A 24665-nucleotide genomic window follows, 5' to 3' on the forward strand; every position below is an offset into this window, starting at 1 on the left:
GACAGCATGAGTTGACCTGCCCAGTACAGCAGAACGTCATGGGCAGATATAGAGATAGAGACTACCATTAAGATTCAGACTACCATTAAAACAGGTAGTCTGAATGTTTGTTATTTTATTTAAACTCAGGCAACATGTATATGGACTAATCTACAGTAGATGGCTGTAAGGGCTATGTATGTTCCCTAGCATCTCAAGATAATAATAATAAAAGTATTGTGGAATCCCTAGAAACCTGCATGTGGATCTCATCATTCTCCATGAACCTGGATATTACTGCCTAAACAAGTTCTTCACATTAACATGCTGGCAATTAGAATGATAGTGGAAGTGTTTGTACGCACAGTATGCATGTCACAGCTAGATGTAGGAATTTTCAGTTCAATATACTATGAATAAAGTATGATATCACAGGCATCATTACAGGCACAGTACAAGTCTTGCACAAACACTAATCATATTATCACAGTGTCAAGTCAGTGCAATATTTAGGTCCATCAATTAACGAATAGGTCGATGAATAAAGCAGTCCCATGTGCATTACCTGTAGCTCCGGCAGTGCGGAGAGCAGCCGAGGTCTTGTGTCCAGCCACAGCAGTTATGCTCGCAGTGTAGCGGCTGCCAGGCACCAGGCTGGTGAATGTGGCTTCTGAGGAGGCACCCCCTGGGACCAGTACACTCTGCTTCTGGCCTGTGTCTGTGCCTAGTAGACTGACGTTATACCAGCCCACATGGCCGGGAGACGCTGTCCACTGCACCTGCAGGCTAGTACTGCTGAGGGTCTCCTGATTGATGTTAAAGTTTTCTGGCTCCTTGGGATCTAGGTAGAAAAATCAGAGAGCAAGTCTGTTACCCGCTATCTAGCTAACTGTGAACTAACTCAGCAAAAGAAATCCTTATAATACACAACTTTATCTTGGCTAACCATATCCCCAGTGGCATAGTGATGAGGTGTCAAGCATTTCCCAGTGTTTTTATACAGGATAACTATCTCTTGGACAGAAACTTATAAATGACAGGTTTTTTTTTTTTTCTGCTAGTCGCTACCCAGCAAAAAAAAAACATTTTCCTTGCACGATGCTAGACGAATGCTCTTCCTATATTTGATTAGGAAATTGGGTGCTGATTGCACTAGTAGATTTGCACTGTAATTTGGCAGTTTGCTATGCATTTTCCATCTTATGCTATACATTACCATAGTTTAGCACAGTTTGCCAAGACTCTGAATATACTTTACCATACCTACAGTACCTGTGCTTTCCTGTGCATCACCAAGACTTCACTTTCTTATGCTTCTACATTGGTCAGCTTTTGTAAGGCTAAGTCTTATTGTGGGGGGACTGGCCAATTTACAGCAGCTACATGTATACAACAAGATAAATGAAATAATAATTTAAACAAATCAATTGCTATATATCAATTAAAAGCTGCACCCTTCGCATTTGAGCAAAAACTGCACTTTCTTTCTTTCTTTCTTTCTGACCTGCCTTTTAGGTGTAGAATGTGATACGATTGTGATGGCAACATAAATGTATCTGTGGCCTTGTAGCTGAAAAGCTTGCTTGTGCGCTGAGTAAGTAGGAGTCTCGCAGGAAACCGTACAGAAAAGCAAGGCTTTAGTCTTTGGAGTGCGTCCGAGCCAACGTCTACTTCTGGAATTTAAAGATCCTTGAGGCTTTTTTTATGGCTTCCTCCAAAACCGCCCTACTGTAACAGCCTTCTGAAAGTCCTGAGCATTCAACAGACCATCAATCTCTGTGCAACAATACTAGCACAATGCTATTTACTAGGCTGCTGAAAGTGCACTTCATACAAATAGCATTCACACGCATTAAATACCATGCAGAATAATTGGCCCTTTTTATTTATTAGTGGTTAGTTTAGTAACCAACAAACACTACTATGAATGTGTGCAACTCTTCTGAAATTACACCACCCAAATAAAGCCTGGTGATCTCATTAAACAAAAAATGTCATTGTGAATGAAATGCCTTATTTAGGTAGCGTGGATTAGTCCTGCAATGTCTCAGATAAACTAATATTCGAATACAAAGTTTTAAAAAATCACAGTGCTGCTCTGCTTTTTGTAAAAAATAAGAAAAACTAAGTTCTTCCAATTCTGCATTTTACCTTATTTAACAAGGAGGTACAAAACGCTGTTAAGTGCGATTAGGTGAACAGCACATTAATCAGCCTGGTTACAGCAATGAATAACACCACCTTTTCACCAAAGGTAAAGTATAGCATGAAAATTAAAAGTTGAGATTACAGAATGGAACTGTTCTGAGATTTTGAACTTGAAGGTTTTTTCTTTCGTAAGGTTGCGTGCTTAGAAGGTAAAGTTCATAAGTGCAGACTTTATCTAATCTATCTGCCCCACAAAACAAAACAGTTAGTCCTTTCTCCATCCGTTAGAACAAAGGAACAATGAGACTGGGAAATGGCTGGGCTGAGGCAGGACTGGCTGGAAACAAACACTTAAGATTAGCCACTTACATTGTTCTAGACTTCTCCCCTGGACCCAGTCCAGCCTCTATCACACACAGGAATGCATTACCTTTTCTAACAAGAGCGACTTTATCAATAGCGCCATGTATATATGTAAAACAGGCTGCAAGAGAAACCATTGTCCTACTTTTTTTTCAATTGACTAGAAAGCTGGAATCACATACGGTACAGTTAAATGGTTTGAAGGATGCAATTAAGAAATGACTGGCTGAAATTGATTCTTCTGTGAATGAAGTCAAATATGATAATTGTTTAATTAGTGACTGATTAATAAAGTAATTGATTTCACTGTGTACATGTGATCAAGCGTAGCAGCAGTGTTCAGGTAAAGCAATCTGAAGGGCTCCATTAACCTGCAACCTCTTGCATAGGCAAGTTTGACTAGAAACAAAAAATAAAGGGAGGGAATCTTTTTTTGTACAAGGACACTGCTGCTGTGCTCTCTGCTTTGTTGAGTCACTGTAGTTTTTAATTACTTTTGCAGGAATATCTTTTTCAGATACCAACAGGATAAAAGCATTGTGAAGTTATGTATTAGTAACACAAAATTGCACTGCGGTTCATTAATAATAATAATAATAATAATAATAATAATAATAATAATAATAATAATAATAATAATAATAATAATAATAATAATAATAATAATAACAGTATACATTGTGAAAAGCCCCATAACACCTGTTTATGATAACACTGCTACATTTGATCATAGTATATAAAAAGTAATTTTGTATAATATTAATTTGTTCTTGCCTATGAACATAAGTTCAATTACGTTAAAGACCCTTTAGGTGTCAGCTAGAATGGAAATACATACATATAAAATTTTAGTTATTTTTACACATTCTATCAAATATATTGGCTCATTTACAAATGCACACATTATGCGCAAAAAAAAGCGTATTGGAAGACCGAACTGTTTATGTTATTTAGGATATAAATTAACAAAAGGTAAACTTAGTTCAGAAATTGGTGCTCAGTTACTTAATTCCAAGTAAAACTCAAACCAAACTAATATATGTATACAGGGTTAAGTTGCACTGCATTTAAAGTCAAACTGTGTTTTCACGGTTAAAGCATTTATACTAAAAATGTTAAAAAAAAAAAAAAAAAAGAAAAAAAAACTATACATTTTAAAACATTTCATAGAATTCTAATGCATCATTTAATTTAATTTTATTGGTAAAGAAAAAATACAGTTCAAGACCAATTGACTATAGTTAAGGTATGACCAAATTATTAGTATCATTCACTTTCAGTGCAGCTCCAGACAGTAATGGGCAAGAGCTAAGTTTATTGATAACGAAATGAACAACTGCGTATTATTTCGACTTCAGCGCTGTTCAAAATGTATTTATGGGTGTTACATTAAACATTTATACACGAAATTAGGTGTACGTTTGATCAGCTGTCACATCAAAATGTATACACAAAGGATATAATTTCAGGAAACGCGTTTGGAAATTAATCGATTAACGAAATAAGTTCGCAACGTGCAAAAACGAAATGTGTGTGCGTGTGCGTGTCTTCAGCTCGACAAAATTAATTTAAGACTGAAAGGGTTCATTTTTTTTCCCAAACACACTGATATTATTGAATGTTCACCTGCATTTCTAATAGGAATTATTATTATTATTATTATTATTATTATTATTATTATTATTATTATTATTGTTATTATTACGTGTACTATTATTTTACATCAACAAAATACAATTTTTACTGGCATTTCTGTATGTAATAATTGAATGCATAATTTACCTGTCTGAAGTGAGATGTTTGTCAGCTCTCCATCCGTGGAAGACAATATCCCCAGGTCATATGCGGTTCCAGGTTCCAGATTTCTAACCTCGCATTCATACGAGTCGTTGTATCCTATTGTTCGAGCACAGTTTGCAGTTCTGGAATTGTTACAGGTGTGTATGACACTGAAATTGCATGACCTTCCAGCACTCGTCCACTGGAAGAAGACGGAATCTGTGGCGATTCTAGTCTCAGTCAGATTAACGGTGCATTTCACAGGATCAGCAGTGGTATACTGAAAACGGAAACAAAAATAAATTAAACACTCTTCACACAAATATTAATTTAAAACAATGGAAGACTAGATATTACAAAAAACAAGTCTATTAAACCTTAACAAAGGCATTTGGATCTGGCGAGGCTTTTTTTTTTTTTTTTTTTTTTTTTTAAACTTAAAGGAAATCAAGTTGTTAATGTTCTGACTTTAAACTTCTGGGTTGATTGCTGTAAGTTTTACTGTTTTATTTTACTTTCACAAAAACAAACGTTTTTTCAAATAAGAATAGTTTATCTTGTCGGTATGGTATAAAAAGAAAGAAATGTAAATAATAGGCCAAGGTGCATCACATGGTGAAAAACAAAGAAAATAAATAGACAGTATAGCACTCAGCTCACCTTAATTACACACGAGGCTATCCACAGTATTACAAATCCAGCTTCCCATCTCAGCATTGCGAACGCAGTGATTTTAAATAACCCTTAACAACCTAATATATAATAATAGCTGAAAATCCCTCAAAAACATAGCATATATTCACAAATAATGTCATCTTTTAAAACAATCTAAAAAGGATATGTATTCGGAAATTCAACATAGTAGCTAATCCAGTTTTTATTTCCCGGTTGCGGCCGAATTTACCACAATATTCCGTTGGGATTCTTCTCAGATCGTTGGAAATCGGCAATGGTGGCATTCAAGGGGGCATTTGTTTGGAGATGTGACGAGACTGTGCAGCTCGCAGCCTCCTGCAGTTCCCACGCTGCCATCCTGACCCACTGAGAATATTGAACCGCTTCCATGTACTTCCTCAATCAAGAGTGAATTTCCTCGGCTCTTTCCAAATTAATAATCCAGACCTGGGACCCCAAGTAGCGCACCAAGACAACGCCTTCAAACAAGACATGCAATTTCCATACTCAGAAAAGCTTCGAATCTACAGGATTCCAAAAAACACTTGATCCTTTTGTGTGTGATCTTATTTTTAACCCTTAACACAATCTTAAACACGTCCCTTTCTGTGCCTATCCGACCTTCATCAAACCGCTTCACACTTTCACATGTCCGCAGGTTTACCTTCACCCCCCCCCCCCCCCCTCCGATTCTCCAAACTCCCATTTTCTTGCATCCCACCCAATCTCTTCCTTCCTGGCTCTCACGCGGGACCCGCTTCTTTGTTTTCTTATGTTGGTTTTTTTTTTTTTTTGGTATGTGTTCCTTAAAACTACCTTAAATCCGCTGTATTGTACGTGCTATTTCTGCTATTTCCTAAAAGCTGTTCTATCATGCTGGGCTTTTCGTTTCATTTTATTTTGGGTATTATAAACACGAAGCAACAGACTGCATTTTTTTTCTTAAAAAAGGGCCAGATTTACCCCCCCCCCCCCCCCCCCCCCACACACACACACAAAGAGTAACGTAGTAATTTTCTTCAAAAACTCTTTTTACAAAGGTAGTACTTACTCGGATGTAGCTTTCTCGTTTACGTGACTGTGACACATAGTACGATGTGAACTACAGAAGAAGGAAGGACAGACACAAGGAATCACGCTGTAATTCACAAGTGAACAGGAATGTGGGAGATTGCATTTTTCACTTGGCAACTCTGTGAAAAGGTGCGGACAGTTCCAGGTTTGATTTAAAACGTTCCAAAACGTTACTTGTGAATAAAGCGTTTTCAAATAAAAAAAATAATGTAGAACAGACAGTGCTCCAGTTAAATCAAAACGCGATTTTAAAACGTAAGCGACGCTGCTGCTCACCTCAAACTAACCACCGCGTAAAAAGGTTTAACCTCAGCTGATCTGACCGACAGGGGACACCTGTAACGGGCCATGTACACACAACATTACATAAGCGATCTTTATGTTATTAGTAGTCTAGTTGAGAAGGGGGTGCCGATACGCGTTTAAAACACATTAAGGACAAATGTAAAGATTTGTAAAGCTTCACTTTATTTTTATTTATTTATTTATTTATTTATTTTTACAGTAGTTGTTCAAAGCTGCCATCTATTAAAGGGGAACAGTCCGGAAGCGAGTATGGGAATGAACTGATGTGCTTAATAGCAGACTCTGCTGCTACTCGCAGAAACCTTTCCAGTGTTTATTAATCAATTTGTCTTTTATCAAGAGGATGTCTACAACATCTGTAGACAAAGCTCTCACAAAAATGGACACCTCAAATACAACCCAGGTGCACTGTTAAATAAACAGACGATTACTGGCAAAAAAAAAAAAAAATCGATAGGGAATACACATCAAAGATCTCGTTTGGCACTAATCCTGCCAAAAGTGGTGTTAGTCGAGGGTCAATGCTTCTCAGGGTCTGTGAAGCCAGAGATATGCATGGCCTTTCCTTCAATGAGTATTAGATATATTACAGGTGGATCTGGTTCTGGTGACTGCAATCACATTCTCATAACAGAAAATGCACAAGACAACAAGTTAATATTTTAAAAACAATATGCTTAGTTTTTCTTTATGTATCTGTATAGTGAATATAATTATAGGTGGTATAACACTGGCCATTACTCAGACTAATTCATATTAGGGATATAAACCAAAAACAAGACCCCTTGTATACGTTCCATGCATTTGTATAACACAGTGGGAGACTGGGCATGAAGCAGTGACCCAGCACACCTTAACCACTACAGGGAAGAACTGGCCTCCTCTGGCTTTGTGCTTTTAGCGCTTTTAACCTCATCTCATCTCACTGACAGGGTCAGAATCTGTAACGGAAGTGTATCACACAACACTACTAGTTACATTTGCCACTACTGGACCGAAGTAAATGCATGCACACTAGCCAATAATGTAGAATAATGTTGAATGTTTACAACTATATATATATATATAATATATATCTATATATATATAATATATATATATATTATATATATATATATATTACGTATCATTTAGGTAAATGTAACTTAATATACGCATATAGTAGTTATATAATATTATATTATTTTTTCCTTTTAACTTTTTTGTACCACGACTGGATGTTTGTATAAATGAGGTCACATTGTCTTTACAGTATAAGTATTAATATTATTATATTTATAATAATAATAATAATAATAATAATAATAATAATAATAATAATAATAATAAACAGTAGGTACATGTAAAGGATTGCTTCAAGTTAGGACTCACCTGTTCAGTTGTGTAGGTGGTGTCTGAGGTGTAGTCTGTAGTTGACAAAGGTGCTCCTGTAGTTTGGGTCGAAGTCAGCCCATGGAGAGGATCTGTTTTAGTGCTGAATACTGTGGGGTTTTCAGGGGTGCTGGGAGCGACTGTTTCAGTGTTAGAAGCAAAAAGGGATTTCAGGATCTTTATAATTTTATTTGTGCTTGCAGTTGTACTGGAGTTTGTAATTGTACTAGTGCTCATTGCCACAGCTGTGACAGTGCCTGCACCTGTGATGGTGCTTGCAGCTATACATGTGCTTGCAGCTGTGACAGTGCTTGCAGCTATAATAGTGCTTGCACCTGTGACAGTGCTTGCAGCTATAATAGTGCTTGCAGCTGAGTCAGTGCTTGCACCTGTGACAGTGATTGCACCTGTGACAGTGGCTGCAGCTATAATAGTGCTTGCAGCTGTGTCAGTGCTTGCACCAGTGACAGTGCTTGCAGCTATAATAGTGCTTGCAGCTGTGTCAGTGCTTGCAGCTATAACAGTGCTTGCAGCTGTGTCAGTGCTTGTCACACTACCAGAGCTTGTGGCCGCAATAGTATTTGCAGCTGAACTTGAATTTGTAGCTGCATTAGTACTAGTGGCTGCTTTTGTGCTTGTGGTTGTGACTGAAATTGTTCTTGTGGCTGCAGTAGTATTTGCAGTTGCACTTGTAGCTCCAATAGGACTTCTACTTGTGGCTGCAAATGTGCTTGTGGTTGCAATAGTATTTGTGGCTGCAACAGTTCTTGTAGCTGAACTTGTTCCTATGTTTTTGGTTTTAATTGTACTTGTGACTGGGGCTTTCACGGTTGTAGCTGCACTTTCAATTGTGCTTGTAGCTGCAATAGTGCTTGTGGCTGCGCTTGTACTTGTGGCTACTCTTGTGCTTTTGGTTTTAATAGTACTTGTGACTGAGGCTTTCGTGGTTGTAGGTGCAGCTGCAAGCGTGCTTGCAGCTGCAATAGTGGTTGTGGGTGCAACAGTGCTTGTGGCTGCACTTGTACTTGTGGCTGCTTTTGTTCTTTTGTTTGTAATAGTACTTGTGTCTGGGGCTTTCGTGGTTGTAGCTGCAGCTGTAATGGTGCTTGTAGCTACAATAGTGCTTGTGGCTGCTACAGTGCTTATATAACTTTTAGCTGTACTTGGGAGAAATTCTGTGATAGTTTCTAGTTTGACAGGACCTGTAAGAAATAACAAAAATACTATCGGAATGAGGTCTAAAACATCTATAGAATGCTATAAAATACCGTAGACCAACAGCACTGCCCCAGCATGTCTTCATAGTTATATAGACTGAATCATTTAAGTTCAAACAGGCAAAACAAGTTAAGTTGAGCATGACCATGTGTTTGCACTAACCTAGTAATGGCAAATACTGCAAAGCTGGGCCTATACTCCATAAACACTGTTTTTGTTTCTTTACGAATTGCTAGTCTAATGCAGTTTTAGACTCAAACCTATCAATTAAACATAAAATTACTGATTTGTAAAGCAACTGCTGAAATGTAATTATGTAGTCAGAAACCAAAATATTTTCTGCTAACCTATGTAATGAAAGCAACTACTTGCACTATTTTTTGAGTTTCACAACAAAAGAGGCATATTTGCTGTGTCGAGATTTCTGCTTATTCTGCCTGGTTATTGGTAAGCTGTCTTTGAGTGGCTATAGTTACCCAGCTGTCTATCTGTACAGCTTTAAGTATGCAGGTTAGTTTACACTATCAGTATATCATGTTTATTTATTCTACACAACACAAGCAGGAGAATTGTGATTTGAGCGAGTCGTCAAGCACTGTGCTTGAATGATTTGAATGTTCAAACTTGTAAAAAAAGAGACTATTTCCAATTACCATTAGGAGCCCAAACCTGTGAACCTGTTGGCTGTGTGATTAAAGAGCGTCCTCCTAGGCGCGCTGGTTATCACAAGGAAATGGGTGCTGGGTGAATTACTATAGGCCTATGTGTCTTGGGACGATGTATCAAGCATGTCACCCAGGCCCATTTTAAGTTTGATTTTTTTACAGCGATCGTCAATGTGGTATTGGAGGAAAAGTTAGAAGAACACACCTATACTAGTTTTATCTATACCGGTATTTACAACAAATAGTATCCATTAATTTTAACTGAATATACTAGTATTAACGAGAATATGAGATTGTACTGGGGCTATTTTTTCCTAAAATAGTGGGTTGATTGTGTTATCTAGGTTGTAACAGAATACTGCATGGATTACCAGGATATATCTTCTCTGAGAACAGTCGATGGGCTGGTATTTTTCTTACAGTATTTTTTTCTACATATGAACTAATACTTCAAAAGGTTTCTATGTTTGTAAACTGCAGAATGATGTGTTGATGTTGTAAAAATTCAGAATCAGACCCATTCTAGAATTGCTCAGAATACCTAAGTCTTTCTAGATTTGTGGAAGAGACCTGTTTAGTAAGTCTCACTAGTTTATAGATAAGTGTATGTTCCTTTCCAAACAACACTAATAATAATAATTTGTATTATATTACTTAATATACTTTTGTCATAATAACATTCCTCAGGACATCAATAATTGCAGTTACACTTTTAGGTTAATTGACATACTACTTGTCATCACTAAAAAAAAGAGGGTTCCTGGATGTTCTATATCGAGCCATAACAAAAAACAACAAAAAAAAAAAAATAAACATTTGGGTGTGTATTCTAAAAGAACCATTGCTATACACAAATCTCATCTAGACAGATAGAACCATTAGATGATTTGACGCTTCATTCTTGGAATCTAGAATGCTCAGCCTTTCTGAAGAGTGCATCATAAGAAGTTTGCGCTGACAGAATGCACTGCAAGGTTAATTACTGAATCCGTTTGTGTGGCCATAACCACTTCATAGACAAGGTTGCATGAACTTATCATTTGCAGTCCGGTACTGCCAAATCGGCCAGGAAGAGGAGAAAATGCTTACGAAATTCCTGTGCCTGTGTGTTGAGTCTGTCAAATCCCGAAGCACAATGTGCAGGGAAATGAGTATCAAAGGCAATATCCTTTGCTTTCATTTTTGATAAATCTCAAAGTGCATATATAAGATTTTACACGTTTTAATGTTGTTGTTTTTTTACACTTATCTTTCGAAATTGTAGAATTTGTGCCACATCTTTTCCCTTTCCATGGTCTCAGAAGTGAACTGATAAAATCTACAATTTCACACCAAGATTAGGCTCTTTTGTACAGCGGTATCGGCTTTATGCTGGAGTGAGAGAGGTCCCAGGTTCATGCATGCCCTCCGCCTCTGTGTGGATTGCCTCGCCCTGTGTGGTGCGCCTGCCTGCAGGAACCAAGATCGCTACATTGGTGTCAGAGTGGACGCAGGTACCCTGGCACGCACTCGTCGGACTGTAGCCTGGTGAGCAAGTCTGGGGCGGACGTGGCTGGCAGGGGAGAGTGTAGCGTGCACAGAGGAAGGCAACACCGGGGCTGGTAGGTGACGTAATCACATACAAAGACATAAGCCCAATATACGCTCCTTGCAAAGGAGCCAGCTCTTTTGTACAGTGGTATCGGCGCTATGCTTCAGTGCGAGAGGTCCCGGGTTCGTGCCCACCCTCCGCCTGTGTGTGGATTGCCTCTCCCTGTATGATGCGCCAGCCTGTGGGAACCGAGATCACTACTATATATGTAGTAGGTGCAGGTGCATGTATCGTTCTGTATGATTACTTTTTAATAAACTCAATACATTCCACGAAATAAATAAATAAATAAAGTGTGTGACTAATAACAGAAACTATTTGTTAAACATTTGTTTTACATTAAAGAAAACCATTTGGTAATTCATAACTGTGGTTCTATAGAAACACAACGCACAATAATATAACATAATAGGGTGGTTTAATGTATAGACTACAGTACTTAAAAATAAACAAACAAACAAATAAATAAATAAATATAAAACGGAGGGTAATGTTGAGCGTAGGTTGCATTACATCCTATTTTCCAAAACAACAACACACACACAGTATCTCACCTTTCTTTGCGCACAGACTCCCGGTGACCACCTTTCCCCCGGGGTCGACCTCGTACTTGGTCCAGTTTGAATACCTCTTTCCGGTCTTCACGACGACACGCGGTCCCTGTTTCTTCAGGTAGAGAGGGCTGTCTGCTACCCCGAGAAGACCCGCCGCCTCGCAGGAGCTCCAGCTCGGTGCGGCAGAACAGTTACCAAGGGAGGCCAAGCGAGCGTGGCTGGGCAGGGAGCTGGAGATGTCTGCCCACAAGCACCTGGACGAGTGGACGTGGAGAAGCTTGTCTTCCTGTGTCCACTTCCACTGTTGACTGGGACTCGTCGCATTGCACGTCCCCAACTTCACCAGCACAATATTGTTTAACAGACACAGCCCTTTGTGGACGTGAGCAATAAGGAAACCCTCTACAAACGAAATGATTAAGAAAACTTTAAAGCGTTCATAATGTACACTGTACTTTTCATTTCATAACTGGATTTATGGTCAGTTGTGAATGTTTAGATACACACAGATGTACATTTTATATTAATAATATATTAAAAAAAAAAAAAAAAAAAAAAAAAAAAAGATGTTCCTCAAGAATGTATTGGGCAACCTTATGAACTCGAAATGTATAATTTATTCATATGTCATTTTGAACTATCAAAAGAATTCTGCCAGCAGAGTTAATATGTGTGTTTGCAAATTGACTAGCGCATGTGTCGATATAAAGTCTTGTTGAACACTGCTACCAGGGATAATAGTAAACTGATACAGCTGTCAGCATTTCCTTTACAATGGGGGTCCAGCACTAATTAAGATTACTGGCGGTGTAAATATTGCTCTAGAATTAAATTAATCCATTATCAAAACAGGCATGTCCTGAAGGCTGTTTTGTTTATACGTATATTGCTACTCCCAATAACTACTGCACAGTAAGTAAAGTTCAACATCTGTAGGCATTTACCTTAAAGTAAAAGGCTGTGCTTTCAATTTAAACTTGCAAGAACATACCTGATGTTTAAAAACAATAAATAATAATAAAAAGTTTCATGTCTGTTTTTTTTTTTTTTTTTTTTAAGAAATAACGAACACATCATTGCGCTTGCTGGCCCTGTTTCATTGCCATGGCATTATGTAAACTACAGTGCGAGTCCAGGATACATTTCCGTTAGGTTCTGGCTAACACTATCTAATCAAGACCTGACAAGTTGTTTCGAAAGGTGTCTCAGATCGAAAACAACAGGGTCCTGATACACAAATGATCAAATACAAGTATAACGAAGCGCTACTTACCCGAAGAAGGTAAAGGCAGAAACGCCAATATTCCAACCAAGAATAGCGCATCCATTTTTACACGCAACGCAGTTTCATGTTGCCACTACATTCAGATGAGCAAGTTAAGGAAAAAAGAGAGGAAATGCGCCTTCAGGGGAAAAGTCAGTGACGAGCACTTCCTTCTATTCAATTGTTTTTGGAGTTTAAGACGAGCTTGTCATTTAGTGTGGCTCTTTAAAATGGAGCTATTATCTATTCAGTTTTTTTTAATTACTTTATAGAAATGACACAAGAACAGTTCAAGGTAGGCTAGCACACATTCAAATCACAGCGTGACTCCATTGTAAATGTGGCGCCCAGCGAGTTGTTTTTTGAAAGGGCAGTTGTCTTTAATTGAATGTTTGTGCTGTACCACGTTCATGACGACAGAGACTGTAATTTAGATTCTGCTAAATCGACTGAATTACATTTAGTAAACAAGTCTATCGTTGAAGCAAGAACAATCTGTGTTGTGAAATGTGAACCATAAACATGTTTATTTAGTGATTTTGGCTTTAGCTTGAAAGGGAACGGTTTTAAATAGTAATGATAATAATAAAAACTACAACAAAATCAGCCCTGTTGTGAAATATTGGGCTATACCTGCGCGTGAAGCGTTCGTTAGCAGAACATCCGTCACGCGTTTATAGCAAAGCTCTGTATTTTACAAAGTTCAACACATATCGTTTTAAAATAGTATAAGTTTATTGGCAGTACAATATATAATATAAAGGGCAACAGCAAGGAATGACAGTAGAGGATACCCGCTCATCTTACACTGCAGACTTTAAAGGTGTATCCAAGTAAATATAATCCTTCTACAAGACGTCATTTTGAGATCATTTCCTGCAGAACCTATAAAACCATTAGCAGCACTGATGCCCGTATTATTTTGCCCTGTATTCGCTTAATGTACCATATGTATATAGTATAGATGTATTTATATGTAAATATGTATATATTATAGGTAGTCAACATATCACAACATTCACTTTGATAATAATTTATGGGAAAAGCTCATTATATGACATATAAATATTTAGCCATCAAGCCAACAGGTAAAATCTATAAAAACAGTAAACAGTATACATGACAACGTTGTATATTGAGAAATATTGAGTAAAATCAGCATTGTGCATTGTAACTGCTACATAGATCAGCTATAAATAGCTATGTATCTTTTAATTTGTATCACAAATAAAAAAAAAGAAAAATGTTACATACAAAATGAATGTAATTTAAAAAGTTTTCGTAGTCAAAACAATTTTTTTCTTTCCTTGTTTTAAATCCAAAGTTAAATCACTTGCAGTTTTAGCAGCAATACTCTTGTGTGGTCAAGATGTATGTGAGCCACAAAATGAATAGCACTTTTACATGTACATTATCATTCACAATACATGTATATAAAAGGCAGGGAACTAGGAACATTTACACACAGACCTCATATTCTCTACATAGAACTGATTGCAAATCACTGAGGCATGAATTTACATGGGTAAATATTACACTTACAAAATGATTCTTCACATATACATTTGCCATGGCAGAAATTCAAATCTCGTCAAATGTTGCCATTAGAAATGACAAGAAGAGCTGCTTTTGAGCAAAACAGACCATGGAAAGAAGATCGTCAAACCAATCCCCCCACAATGTTCAAGGAAAATATCATCTGTACAAGCTTGTGTTCCCAAATAAAAGAGCAGGTTTTTTTTTTTTTTTTTTTTTTTTTTTTTAACACTGATGTGTGTTTTTTTGTCAGCTATTAGAAAGTTTGCAGACCACAGTCTGCAAACTGCATGCGTGTTTGTGTGGAGCTGTTCACACAAAGGGGGCCGTGACTTAAGAGCTATTGAGGATTACTGGCCTCCCATACACCTTTCACATTGTTTTGGTGTAACCCAATAAACTAATATTATTATTATTATTATTATTATTATTATTATTATTATTATTATTATTATTATTATTATTATTATTCAGTATAATAAGAGGCTCAATGAATGTTCAGCACTGTGGTTCAGGAATCTGTTATAAGTGATTATAAATATGAATCATGGTTAGCAAAGTAATATAGCATAACAACAGCCCACTCTTTTTACGCTGTATATTTCAATGGGCTATGTGATGTCATAAAGGGTCTTCCCCCGTTTTTAATTTCAGAATTCCCCACTGCCATTGTGGATTCGCAGTATGGCACTCCCTGTTCTATATTGTTTAATTATACTATTCTTATAGCAGCTAAGGGGAACACTTCAGCTAGGTTATTAAGATTCTACAGTGTCAGGATCACTGTAACAGACCCTTTGTGTTGACTTGTGTGCACTGGCACAAGAGGATTAAACCTTAATGGCTAACACTTTACATGAAGTGTCTCTAATCACTGTGTACTTACATAGCAGTTCATTCGTAAATAAACACTTTACACAGTGTCTCTAATCACAGTGTATTTACATAGCAGTTCAATGGCAAATAAACACTTTACACAGTGTCTCTAATCGCTGTCTATTTACATAGTAGTTACTTAATAAATCACTGGGGAAACTTAATTCTATGTATTTATTTTGCTGGTACTGTACTATTTTCTTTAAAACTTCAATAGTTTACTTTGTTCTGTAAATTTGTATCATTGCTAGTGGTTTCATTCCCCACCAACACTCAAGATACCATGTTTCTCTGTTGCCTTTCCTTAATTCAAATAGAAAGAATCAGTGACAACATGCTCTCCTTAACCAATGACCAGTATCCCATGGGCTATTCTGCTCAGAACAGCTCAAGGATTGATATAACAGTCTTTGTAATTGTTAACTTCTACCAGGAGAATGCTAAACCCTGCATATACAGATCAACAAAGAAGATAAAAAATCTGTCAAAATAAAACATTTCATTTTATATATATATATATATATATATATATATATATATATATATATATATATATATATATATATATATATATATATATATAAACAAGAAACGGTTTTAAAAACACCTTTAGGTTTTAGTTCCATGTACATTAGAAAGGCGGTAGTATTTTACACGTGATATAATTTTACATTTTACTGGTAGAGGCTTGGCGATTGGAACACGTTCTGGTTTGAATTTCTGCAACAAAATATAAACAGGAATATACAAGATTCTTATAAGCAAGTTCAGCAGCTTATGTGATAAAGACACTACATTCATTTACAGATAGTGTTACACTTCCTCTGGGCTTGTCTACCCTTCAATAGCTGCACACGTGCTCACCGTAGAGGGTTTGCCCTGCAGCCTAGTGCTCCTTGGTTGAGTCTCTGCCAGCAAGTAATACGATTACCTGCAGATTGTTCTTCCATTAAACCACATGCCAGGAAAACCACTCCCTGCCTTCTCACTGGTCAGCATCGGCTGAGAGTCTGCTTTCGTAGAGACTCAGGGTGTGGTGGATAAACTCGTACTGCTCGCCTGTCTGGACCATGCCTCCCCTGCAAACAACAGATACAGCAAAGAGGGAGGTTAGTGGAATAGGAGGCTTTATTAAATATTTCTGGTGTCTCCTCCAGGGGTGTACCGGTTCACTGTATGTTGATGAAATCGTGATATTTCCTTTACATGATATACTGTACTGATACAAAGTTCACTGTTGGTAATTAATGTTATTTAATGATTTAATGTTTGTCTTAACAACACATTCCTTCACTAGTGGTCATTTGATCTTATTACACATCATACAGTGTAGCCCCTTCAGGAGCAGAATGTATATCGGAACTCGAATCTCAGCTTGACCTACAAATCGTGATGCATACTGCTTTGTGACATGAGTGTATCGTTACACATTGAGTCATTGGCATGAAAAAGTAATTCACTAAGCACAATTTCAGCATGTGATGGTCTTGTGGTGTGTGTTTTGGACTAATATCCATTGGGGACTATAGAACTGGCGACCCAGTAAACGAATGCATTACACCAAGTCATTCGAAAAGAAGAACTTTTTTATCACTGGTGTCACAGGAATCATGTATTCAAAATGTGTTGTTAAAAGCCTCCAAAATCCTGAGATGGTTCGGTGCAGTTTTTCAGCAATAGCATGCTGCAGATGCAAAATGAATAAACCACTAAACATGGGGCTTTTCCTAGATAAATGAATAATAAACAAATAAATAAATAGATACATAAAAATATAAATACATGTCAATAAATAGAGGTGCATCTGAGCTAAGGTTTTGTTGAGGTTGAATATTTAGATATCCAAATACTGTTATTGCACCCATGTCAAGTTTAGCAAACAATTCCATAACATTCAAATAAATCTGTTTTTTTGCAGTTGTCAGCATACACAGTATCTGTGGGAGTGCTTAGCCTGCTCGGGTTCAGCTCCTTTCACCTTCTATGGGTGAGCAATAGCCACTCCCTGATGCTGACCACTAAATCACACACACAAGCTGAGCATGCTTTCCTGCCCCCGGCTTAACTGCCTCTCTCACATCCTGCCTGAACGATGGACACGGTTACTACTGACTGCAGGACAGAAATCCCCTCCACCCTTCTGCTTCCTCCAATCTGTTCAGATGGGCTCTTTCAAGTTCTTTTAAAGGAGAAGTACTGTACTTAGAATGGTTTCTCCTTCTCTGGTACTGCAGTAAGACTTGCACTGCTCCCCTCATCATTCTGCAGGCACCAGCCTTCTTTCCCGCATGCTGAGCTACACCCATCAGAGCCCCCCAGTCCATAAGAGAGCTAGAACTCCACCAGCATGTGCTGCACTCTATCATTCCCATGCAGCTACAAACAGAGCTAGAACTCCACCAGCATGTGCTTTGCTGTATCATTCACCTGCAGCTACAAACAGAGCTAGAACTCCACCAGCATGTGCTGCACTGTATCATTCCCCTGTAGCTACAAACAGAGCTAGAACTCCACCAGCATGTGCTGCGCTGTATCATTCCCCTGCAGCTACAAACAGAGCTAGAACTCCACCAGCATTTGCATTATACTACATTGTAGTTGCTTTATTAACATCAGGGCATTATAAACGAACAATGTCAGTAAATTGTACCCAGACTGATGTTTTTGACTGTTGGTCTGTTTTTTTTCTCATCAGCTCAGCTCTTGAACACAGTGGTGACCTACCTGTCTACCCGGAGCTGGCAGGTGATGGAAAGCACGTCCACCACCCCTTCCTGCTTCAGCTGACGACAGCCGGTCGTTGTGGCAATAAAGCAGCCAGTCCTTCCTATCCCAGCACTGGAAACACAAACAGAGGGCTTCAGAAAGCAAGCATCTACCGATTGCATAAAACTAACAAGATATACAAGGAATCATTCTGAGTGCTTCTTATTGCAGTTACACAGATATTGACACAGAGTTCAGGAGCTGCTCTTTGGGTCTAGTTGCCTGTGATAGGTCTATATGTGTAATGTATGGAACACAGTCTACATGGATCAGGATCTCTTTATATCAGTCAGCTCCATCTAGAGAACTGCTGTGTATTGCCTGAACTTAACACAGGCTTATAAAAAAAAAAGAAAACTTATTCCAAGACTATCTTTACTTAACTTTCTGGTACTGAAAGAGTTAAGTAAATGTGCAAGCATTATTATTATTATTATTATTATTATTATTATTATTATTATTATTATTATTTTCCTCAGTATTGGTTCATAGAGATTTTTTTGCTGTCTAAAAAAATATATCCCTATGAGTTCTAAATGAAACCAGACCACGAAACTACACCATAGGTTTGGAGAGTCAGGATGTTTCCTTAACTTGCTGCAGAACTGCTGACTCTCTTCCTCCTCCTCCTCCTCCTCCTCCTCCTCCTCATTGTACTGTGCTCAGTCATGCCTACCTGCAATGCACAATGACAGGACCCCTGCCGGCTGATGCTTTCCTCTCCTCCTCCACCTCTGTGATGAGCTGCAGGAGGGGCTGAGCACTGTCGGGGGTCTTGTGGTCGGGCCAGGACGTGTACCAGTAGTGTTTCACACTGCAACACTGGCCTCCCTGCTGTTGAAATGAATACAATGCATTGAAATGAATACAGTGCATTGAGTGAGACTGACTACCCCCAACAGAAAATACTAAAACATTTTAATAAGTTATTTTCAGATATTCCCTAATCCGTCATAGATTCAGCAATGTTTGGTGTAAAATCAAAATAACAATGTTACCAGTGACAGGACAGAACAGTGCAGTGCTACTCTTTTACAGGTCATTAGAGCAAAGTAAAAATAAAAAAATCCACAATAAGTGTAGACCTGAAACAAATGTTGCCGTAACAGTCGGCTTCTTCAGTGAAAGCCAGTAAAACTTACCCAGCTCCTAAAATCACCATCAAAATTTCAAGGCTAAACATTTGTGTTCATATCCTTTAGCCTCAATATTTGTGTTTCTTCTACTGCCTTAATTCTGTACAACTGTTGTAGGGTGTAAAAGGCCATTTGAAGAGCATCGCAGCGTTCCGCAGCAGTTACCTTTAAGGTCAGGCTACGAATGGTGTAGTGATCACATTCACGGACGCTGTTTATAAGGACCTCCACCTTCCCATATATGCCTCTTCTTTCTGGCCAGTAGAGTACGCATTTCTACACACAGAAAAAAGAAGAAAGCACAATCACTTTACTAAAAAAAAACACAACTCAAGCAAACTAACTCCACTCATTTTAAACAATTAATGCACTGTCAAAAGTCATGCTATTTTAAACACCGGTTTATGTTTTAAAGTTCTAAGCACCCCCTTAACTCACCTCTCTGAAACAGACCGTTCAGCTATGTGCGCGCCTCAGCAAGCGAAAGGAAAGAAAAACATCTAAAGGCGTCTTTGATGCATCTTTAAATGTTTGGGACGGCAGTGTAATGAATCAGTGTTATCAGCCAGTATAATCAAAGGCCCCAGTGGTCCAGGCTCCTCCCTAGCAAATCTAATTTTCATTGTTTACTTTTTAGAAAGACATCAACTGCTAATCCAGAGCTGCACTGCAGCCCTGCTTCTGACAGACCCAGACCGGAGTCCAAAAGCTCACACAGCCCCTTGGGTGTTTTTCTTGATATCGTCCCAACTCCGGACCTGCCTGTCTGGCTGGGTGGGAGACACAGTCAGGGCCGGCGGAACGCAAACCTCCCAGTTTATTTCATAATGGTCTATTTTTAAACTCTTCAATACTTTTGGGAATCTACTTGCCTCTACTCGAGCCAATGGAACAATGCAACAATTGTACATTCTTTAAGGCTTCATGACAGCTGTGTGTGTGTGTATGTGTGTCTGCGTGTGTGTGGTTTTGCTTATTTATTTATTTTAGTTTGAAAGTCGGTAGAAGAGCATCTTCCAGACAACCTTTCTTCACAGCATTGTATCCCAGGACCTTACCCATTGCAACACCCTAAATCATCTGGTTTGAAAACCAAACCGCTAGACTATTCTCACTGTAAACTCAATACCATGGGCGTCAACATAGCACCCATCATGTATTGAGAAATACTAGATCACCCCCCTCTACAGTCCCAATATAACTGGAGGATACGTAAGCACAGAGGCAACCCTAATCCCAGGATGAGGCACCTTTGGAATGAAATACCCTGTATGCAAACAGGAGCATTTCATCATGGGGAAAGGGTTATGAAGCCTACCCAAAGCTCCTTTCAAAACTCACCTCGTTCTTCTCTTTCAGCTTTGTGATCATGACGATGACCGGAGAGTCCTCTTGCCAGACCATCTGCCAGAAATCATTCACCGTGTTAATCATGGGGCCCTGAGTCGCAATGTAGGTCTTCTCTTCTCCCATGTAGCCCTGTACATGGGAATACAGAGGAGTAACAAGGAATGGTGTTCATTATTTATTCAGCATTATTCACAATTAAAGAATGTCTGTAGAGAACAATGGTCACCTAGAGGTGGCTATCCCTCATTAACAGTCCCCAGTTGACAGTAATCAACATAACTAAACCAGCACATGCAGTGTTCCTCTCAGCTCAGGACAGTCCCAGTTCAGAATAACAAGGGTTGTTTGTTGTTCAGATCAGGATTATTGAGGTGCATCAGCAATGCTTTCTGGGGAAGCATTGCTGTATCAGTGCTCACCTTCCATGCACATGATAAAACACACAAAAAAACAAATCAAATCTAAACATCTTACGTGAATGACATTGTCATTTTTCTCAAGCACGTCAAATAAACAGAGCACAGCCGATTCCCCTTGGGCAGTGTATGACAGGAGCAGTCTGTTCAAATTACACACAGGTTTCACACTGCACCCGAACCTAAAAACCAGGACCGCTTTCACAGATTGCAACAGACAATAAGCAGCTGCCCCGGAGCTTCCTAGTCCTGGAAGTGCATTTTCCTCCCAGGTATTGTAACTAAAACAACCCATTTTATAAAACAAGTGAAAGCCAGGTAAACATAGCAGGATCAGACTGAACCCTTCACTAGTCAACCTGTATTCTCATTAAAACTATGCTTATTCAGGGGCTGATACTTTGACACATGCAGCTTCAATCCTCCGGTTCAAGTCTCTTAAAAGACAATATACATTGAGATAAACATACTGTATACTTGCCCTGATGACTTCCATTATGGTTTTCGACTGTATTCCAGTATCACATGTAAACTAGTTTCTAAACATACTCTAATCAAAACACTCAAAACCAATAAAACAAAAACAAAAAAAAGTAAAAACCTGAAATCATGATCACACTTTATTTACGAGGCACTTTTTAAAAAAATGTATTATCTATTAAAAACAAGTTTACGGACATTAAAAAAAATATATATATATATATATATATATATATATATATATATATATATATATATATATATATATATATATATATATATATATTGTTAGTTAGTTTATAATATTAGTCAATATTAAAAACTACTAAAAAACATCCAAGCTCATTTTGCCTCCTCAACCCATGTAAGCATCAATGTGAAGCTCCCTGTAGAATCCCCAGTGAAGACTGGCAACTCTGCACTGCCAGGACGCAAACCTGCACTCTCCAGATTGTATGACTCACCCTGTACAACACACAGCAGGGCTTTCAGCAGACGTGCTACTCTGGGAGTGTGTGAGAGTCCAACAGCATCACAAACTGAACACAACCAAGTAAACAGCAGCAAGCTTGGTCACGTAACAGAAGTGCATGTTGCAACACAGAAATGACTTTACTTACCCTGACGTAGTTAGCATTGATGTAAGAGCTGAGTGGATCATATATGCTCTTGGTCTTCAGACACACTCTGGAATGTGGGTCTTCATGATATGAAAAAAATAAAACGAAAACTAAAGCATTATCAACAATTGAACCACATCTAGGATCGAAGTCACAAAATACGCCGCTTCTAATCATCCCTAAAACGTGCAAAAGGTTTCATATGTGAAAAACTTGATTTAACCCTTTCAGTTCTGCTGGGACCTTCTTTTTTTTTAGCACCTTATCTTATGTTTTGTCCTGTTCTCATCAATGAAAGGAGTTCCTTTTTGAATTACACAGTTTTGCATTCTTCAGCTGCGCAAAAATAATTCAGCACTGAAAGGGTTAATTAAGTGAAATGGGTTTTTTAACAAAACATTCCCTAAAATAGCCCTTAAAGCTCTGTAAATAGGGCCCATGATGCTCTGAATACACATAAAAAGCCATCTCCCTGACAGTGTCTTATAATACATTGCAGTATACACTATAGTATATTATAGCATACTAGAGTGTTTATGGATAGTACAACAGTATAGTTTTCTATATGGATCAAGGGGACAGTGTGAGGGAGGGCAAGCAGTAAATTGTCTTTTGAAAAGCTTGGCAGTATTGTTTATGGTTTATGAGAGTCACTGCAATTCCAAAAAGGATAGCTTTATGATACAATACATTTTCACAGATTTGCTTGAATTTCAATATAAATAGATCTTTTTTCTATTTTGGATACTGCTCTTCAAACAGCCTCTTTCTTGCCAGCAGTTCTCTTGCTGTCTCCTTCCATTTCCTGACTGGTTTTACAAACACAATATATTGCAACAGCCATAGGGCTTTGGCCCTTTGTGAAGATTGCTTCCCAGTACTAAAATAACTACTATTGCTCTCCATTACCCTGGGCACTGTGCATGATGCTGAAGATGCTGGCACAAAGGTTTTTAGATAATACTACTAGTTCAAGTATACAGGTCTATGATGATTTGATAATACACCATTTTAGACAGTTTGTCATTGCACATTGCCAAGGTCATAGCACAGTAATCTGCAACAGTTTCCTGCTGCATCTTTTAACATAACTACAAACTGCTGAAAGGACCATGACCCATCACCATAAACACATTGGGCTTGCCATGAGTCTGAAGGCCAGCATACTCTACACTGGCAACTTGTGTTGCATAACATTGCACCACAGAAGAAAATAGCCACCCTGCTTCTCCATGTTCTGTGTGGAGGTGTGGTCCTCTGTGGCCTTGAAGTTAAAACGTTTTGTATTAATTGTGTCAGTGCAAAAAAACAATGGAATACATGCAGCTTGATAGCTGTGCCTTTGCCAGTGTAAACTGTAACCTGTTTGCTGCAACATTTCTCTTACCACTGGTTTCTCTATCTCTGTGCTTGTATCTAGTGTGGTTGAAAGCACACTCAATACACACTACAATATGTCAAGATTTTATAACATCTCTTGTACATTTATGTGTTAAAATGTCAATCCATATTCTAAAGAGCTACCAATTCCTTAACAAGAAACTCCACACAGACAGACAGACAAACAGACAGACAGAAAGACATGGACCAGATTGTTGTCATGGTGTCGCCCAGTAAACAATAGGGCCAGAAAGCTCTGTTTATGAAAAAGAGGCCTGTTCGACTTTACTTATCTCGGTCCTTCTTGTTTATGTTACAAAGTGCTTTAGCCCTGACAACTGAAAGAGCAGGGTTCCTGTCGAGACTTGGTGTTCCTCTCAGTAAATTTAATAAAAGGAGGAACAGTGCTGAGCAGCTACTGATAACTGCATTTCCCTTTCACTGTATGGGAAATGCTGGGGCCCAAGCTGACCACGATAATGGTCCAATAACTGGGTCCAGCTAAAAAATCATTATATAATAATATAATGTCTCCAAAACGGATAAGACAGCAAGGACAGCCAGTATTGCAGAGCTACAGTACCTAATTGTATTATTCTTTCTGCTCGTCAAAGCCAATGGAAAGAACAGCTCATTTCACACACATTAACCTATGAGCACAATAAAGCTGTTCCTCCTTGTCTTTCAGCCCCCTGCAATCTGGGACAGTTCACAATCTCAGCAGCTCAAAAGGACAGGAAACCTCCCTTTCCTTCACAAAGCACATCAATAATTAACGGTTTCCCCGGGCAGCCAAGGCCTGACGACCTTGAGAAAAAACACCCTGTCCAACAGTATGACCTTTTTCAAAGTCACCTTCAAGATACATTCTTTTAGTGACCTTTGGAGTGAAGGTATCGTTAGGGTTTAGAAAGGCAAACCGGGAGCTGCTGGTCACCAGCACACTGGCTTTCTCTCCTAGAGCCCTAGCTTTGAATATACACAGGGAGTCCCAGAACAGCCAGGCAACTTGCAGTAGGTATAATTGTTAATATACATTGGGGAAGAATGACTACTCATTTGCCAGATTTGAATAGTCAAGGTAAAAAACTAGTAGTTAGTAGCCACTTAATAATAAT

General features: G+C 38.4%; 2 protein-coding genes across 5 annotated transcripts in view; both read right to left on the reverse strand.

The window, feature by feature from the left end:
- The window catches only part of LOC121318026 (receptor-type tyrosine-protein phosphatase beta-like), a 46885-nt gene extending 33786 nt beyond the window's left edge, over nucleotides 1-13099 (reverse strand). The window contains exons 1-5 of one of the 3 annotated variants that reach the window (XM_041254223.1): nucleotides 12997-13099; nucleotides 11724-12125; nucleotides 7696-8897; nucleotides 4273-4549; nucleotides 545-820 (exon numbers count right to left, since the gene is read on the reverse strand). In XM_041254223.1, coding sequence (XP_041110157.1) covers nucleotides 545-820; nucleotides 4273-4549; nucleotides 7696-8897; nucleotides 11724-12125; nucleotides 12997-13051 — 2212 coding nt within the window. In that variant the 5' untranslated portion in view covers nucleotides 13052-13099. Of the gene's footprint in view, nucleotides 1-544; nucleotides 821-4272; nucleotides 4550-4929; nucleotides 5595-7695; nucleotides 8898-11723; nucleotides 12126-12996 lie in introns of those variants that run through there. The other 2 variants (XM_041254224.1, XM_041254225.1) reach the window with 2 other exon arrangements.
- A 2882-nt stretch (nucleotides 13100-15981) lies between these two features.
- The window catches only part of LOC121318027 (receptor-type tyrosine-protein phosphatase R-like), a 51742-nt gene continuing 43058 nt past the window's right edge, over nucleotides 15982-24665 (reverse strand). The window contains exons 9-14 of one of the 2 annotated variants that reach the window (XM_041254227.1): nucleotides 22168-22247; nucleotides 20643-20780; nucleotides 19467-19577; nucleotides 18842-18999; nucleotides 18124-18237; nucleotides 15982-16478 (exon numbers count right to left, since the gene is read on the reverse strand). In XM_041254227.1, coding sequence (XP_041110161.1) covers nucleotides 16385-16478; nucleotides 18124-18237; nucleotides 18842-18999; nucleotides 19467-19577; nucleotides 20643-20780; nucleotides 22168-22247 — 695 coding nt within the window. In that variant the 3' untranslated portion in view covers nucleotides 15982-16384. The remainder of the gene's footprint in view (nucleotides 16479-18123; nucleotides 18238-18841; nucleotides 19000-19466; nucleotides 19578-20642; nucleotides 20781-22167; nucleotides 22248-24665) is intronic. The other variant, XM_041254228.1, reaches the window with a different exon arrangement.

The sequence above is a fragment of the Polyodon spathula genome, chromosome 7 (genome assembly GCF_017654505.1).
Source record: "Polyodon spathula isolate WHYD16114869_AA chromosome 7, ASM1765450v1, whole genome shotgun sequence".
NCBI classification, from domain to species: domain Eukaryota; kingdom Metazoa; phylum Chordata; class Actinopteri; order Acipenseriformes; family Polyodontidae; genus Polyodon; species Polyodon spathula.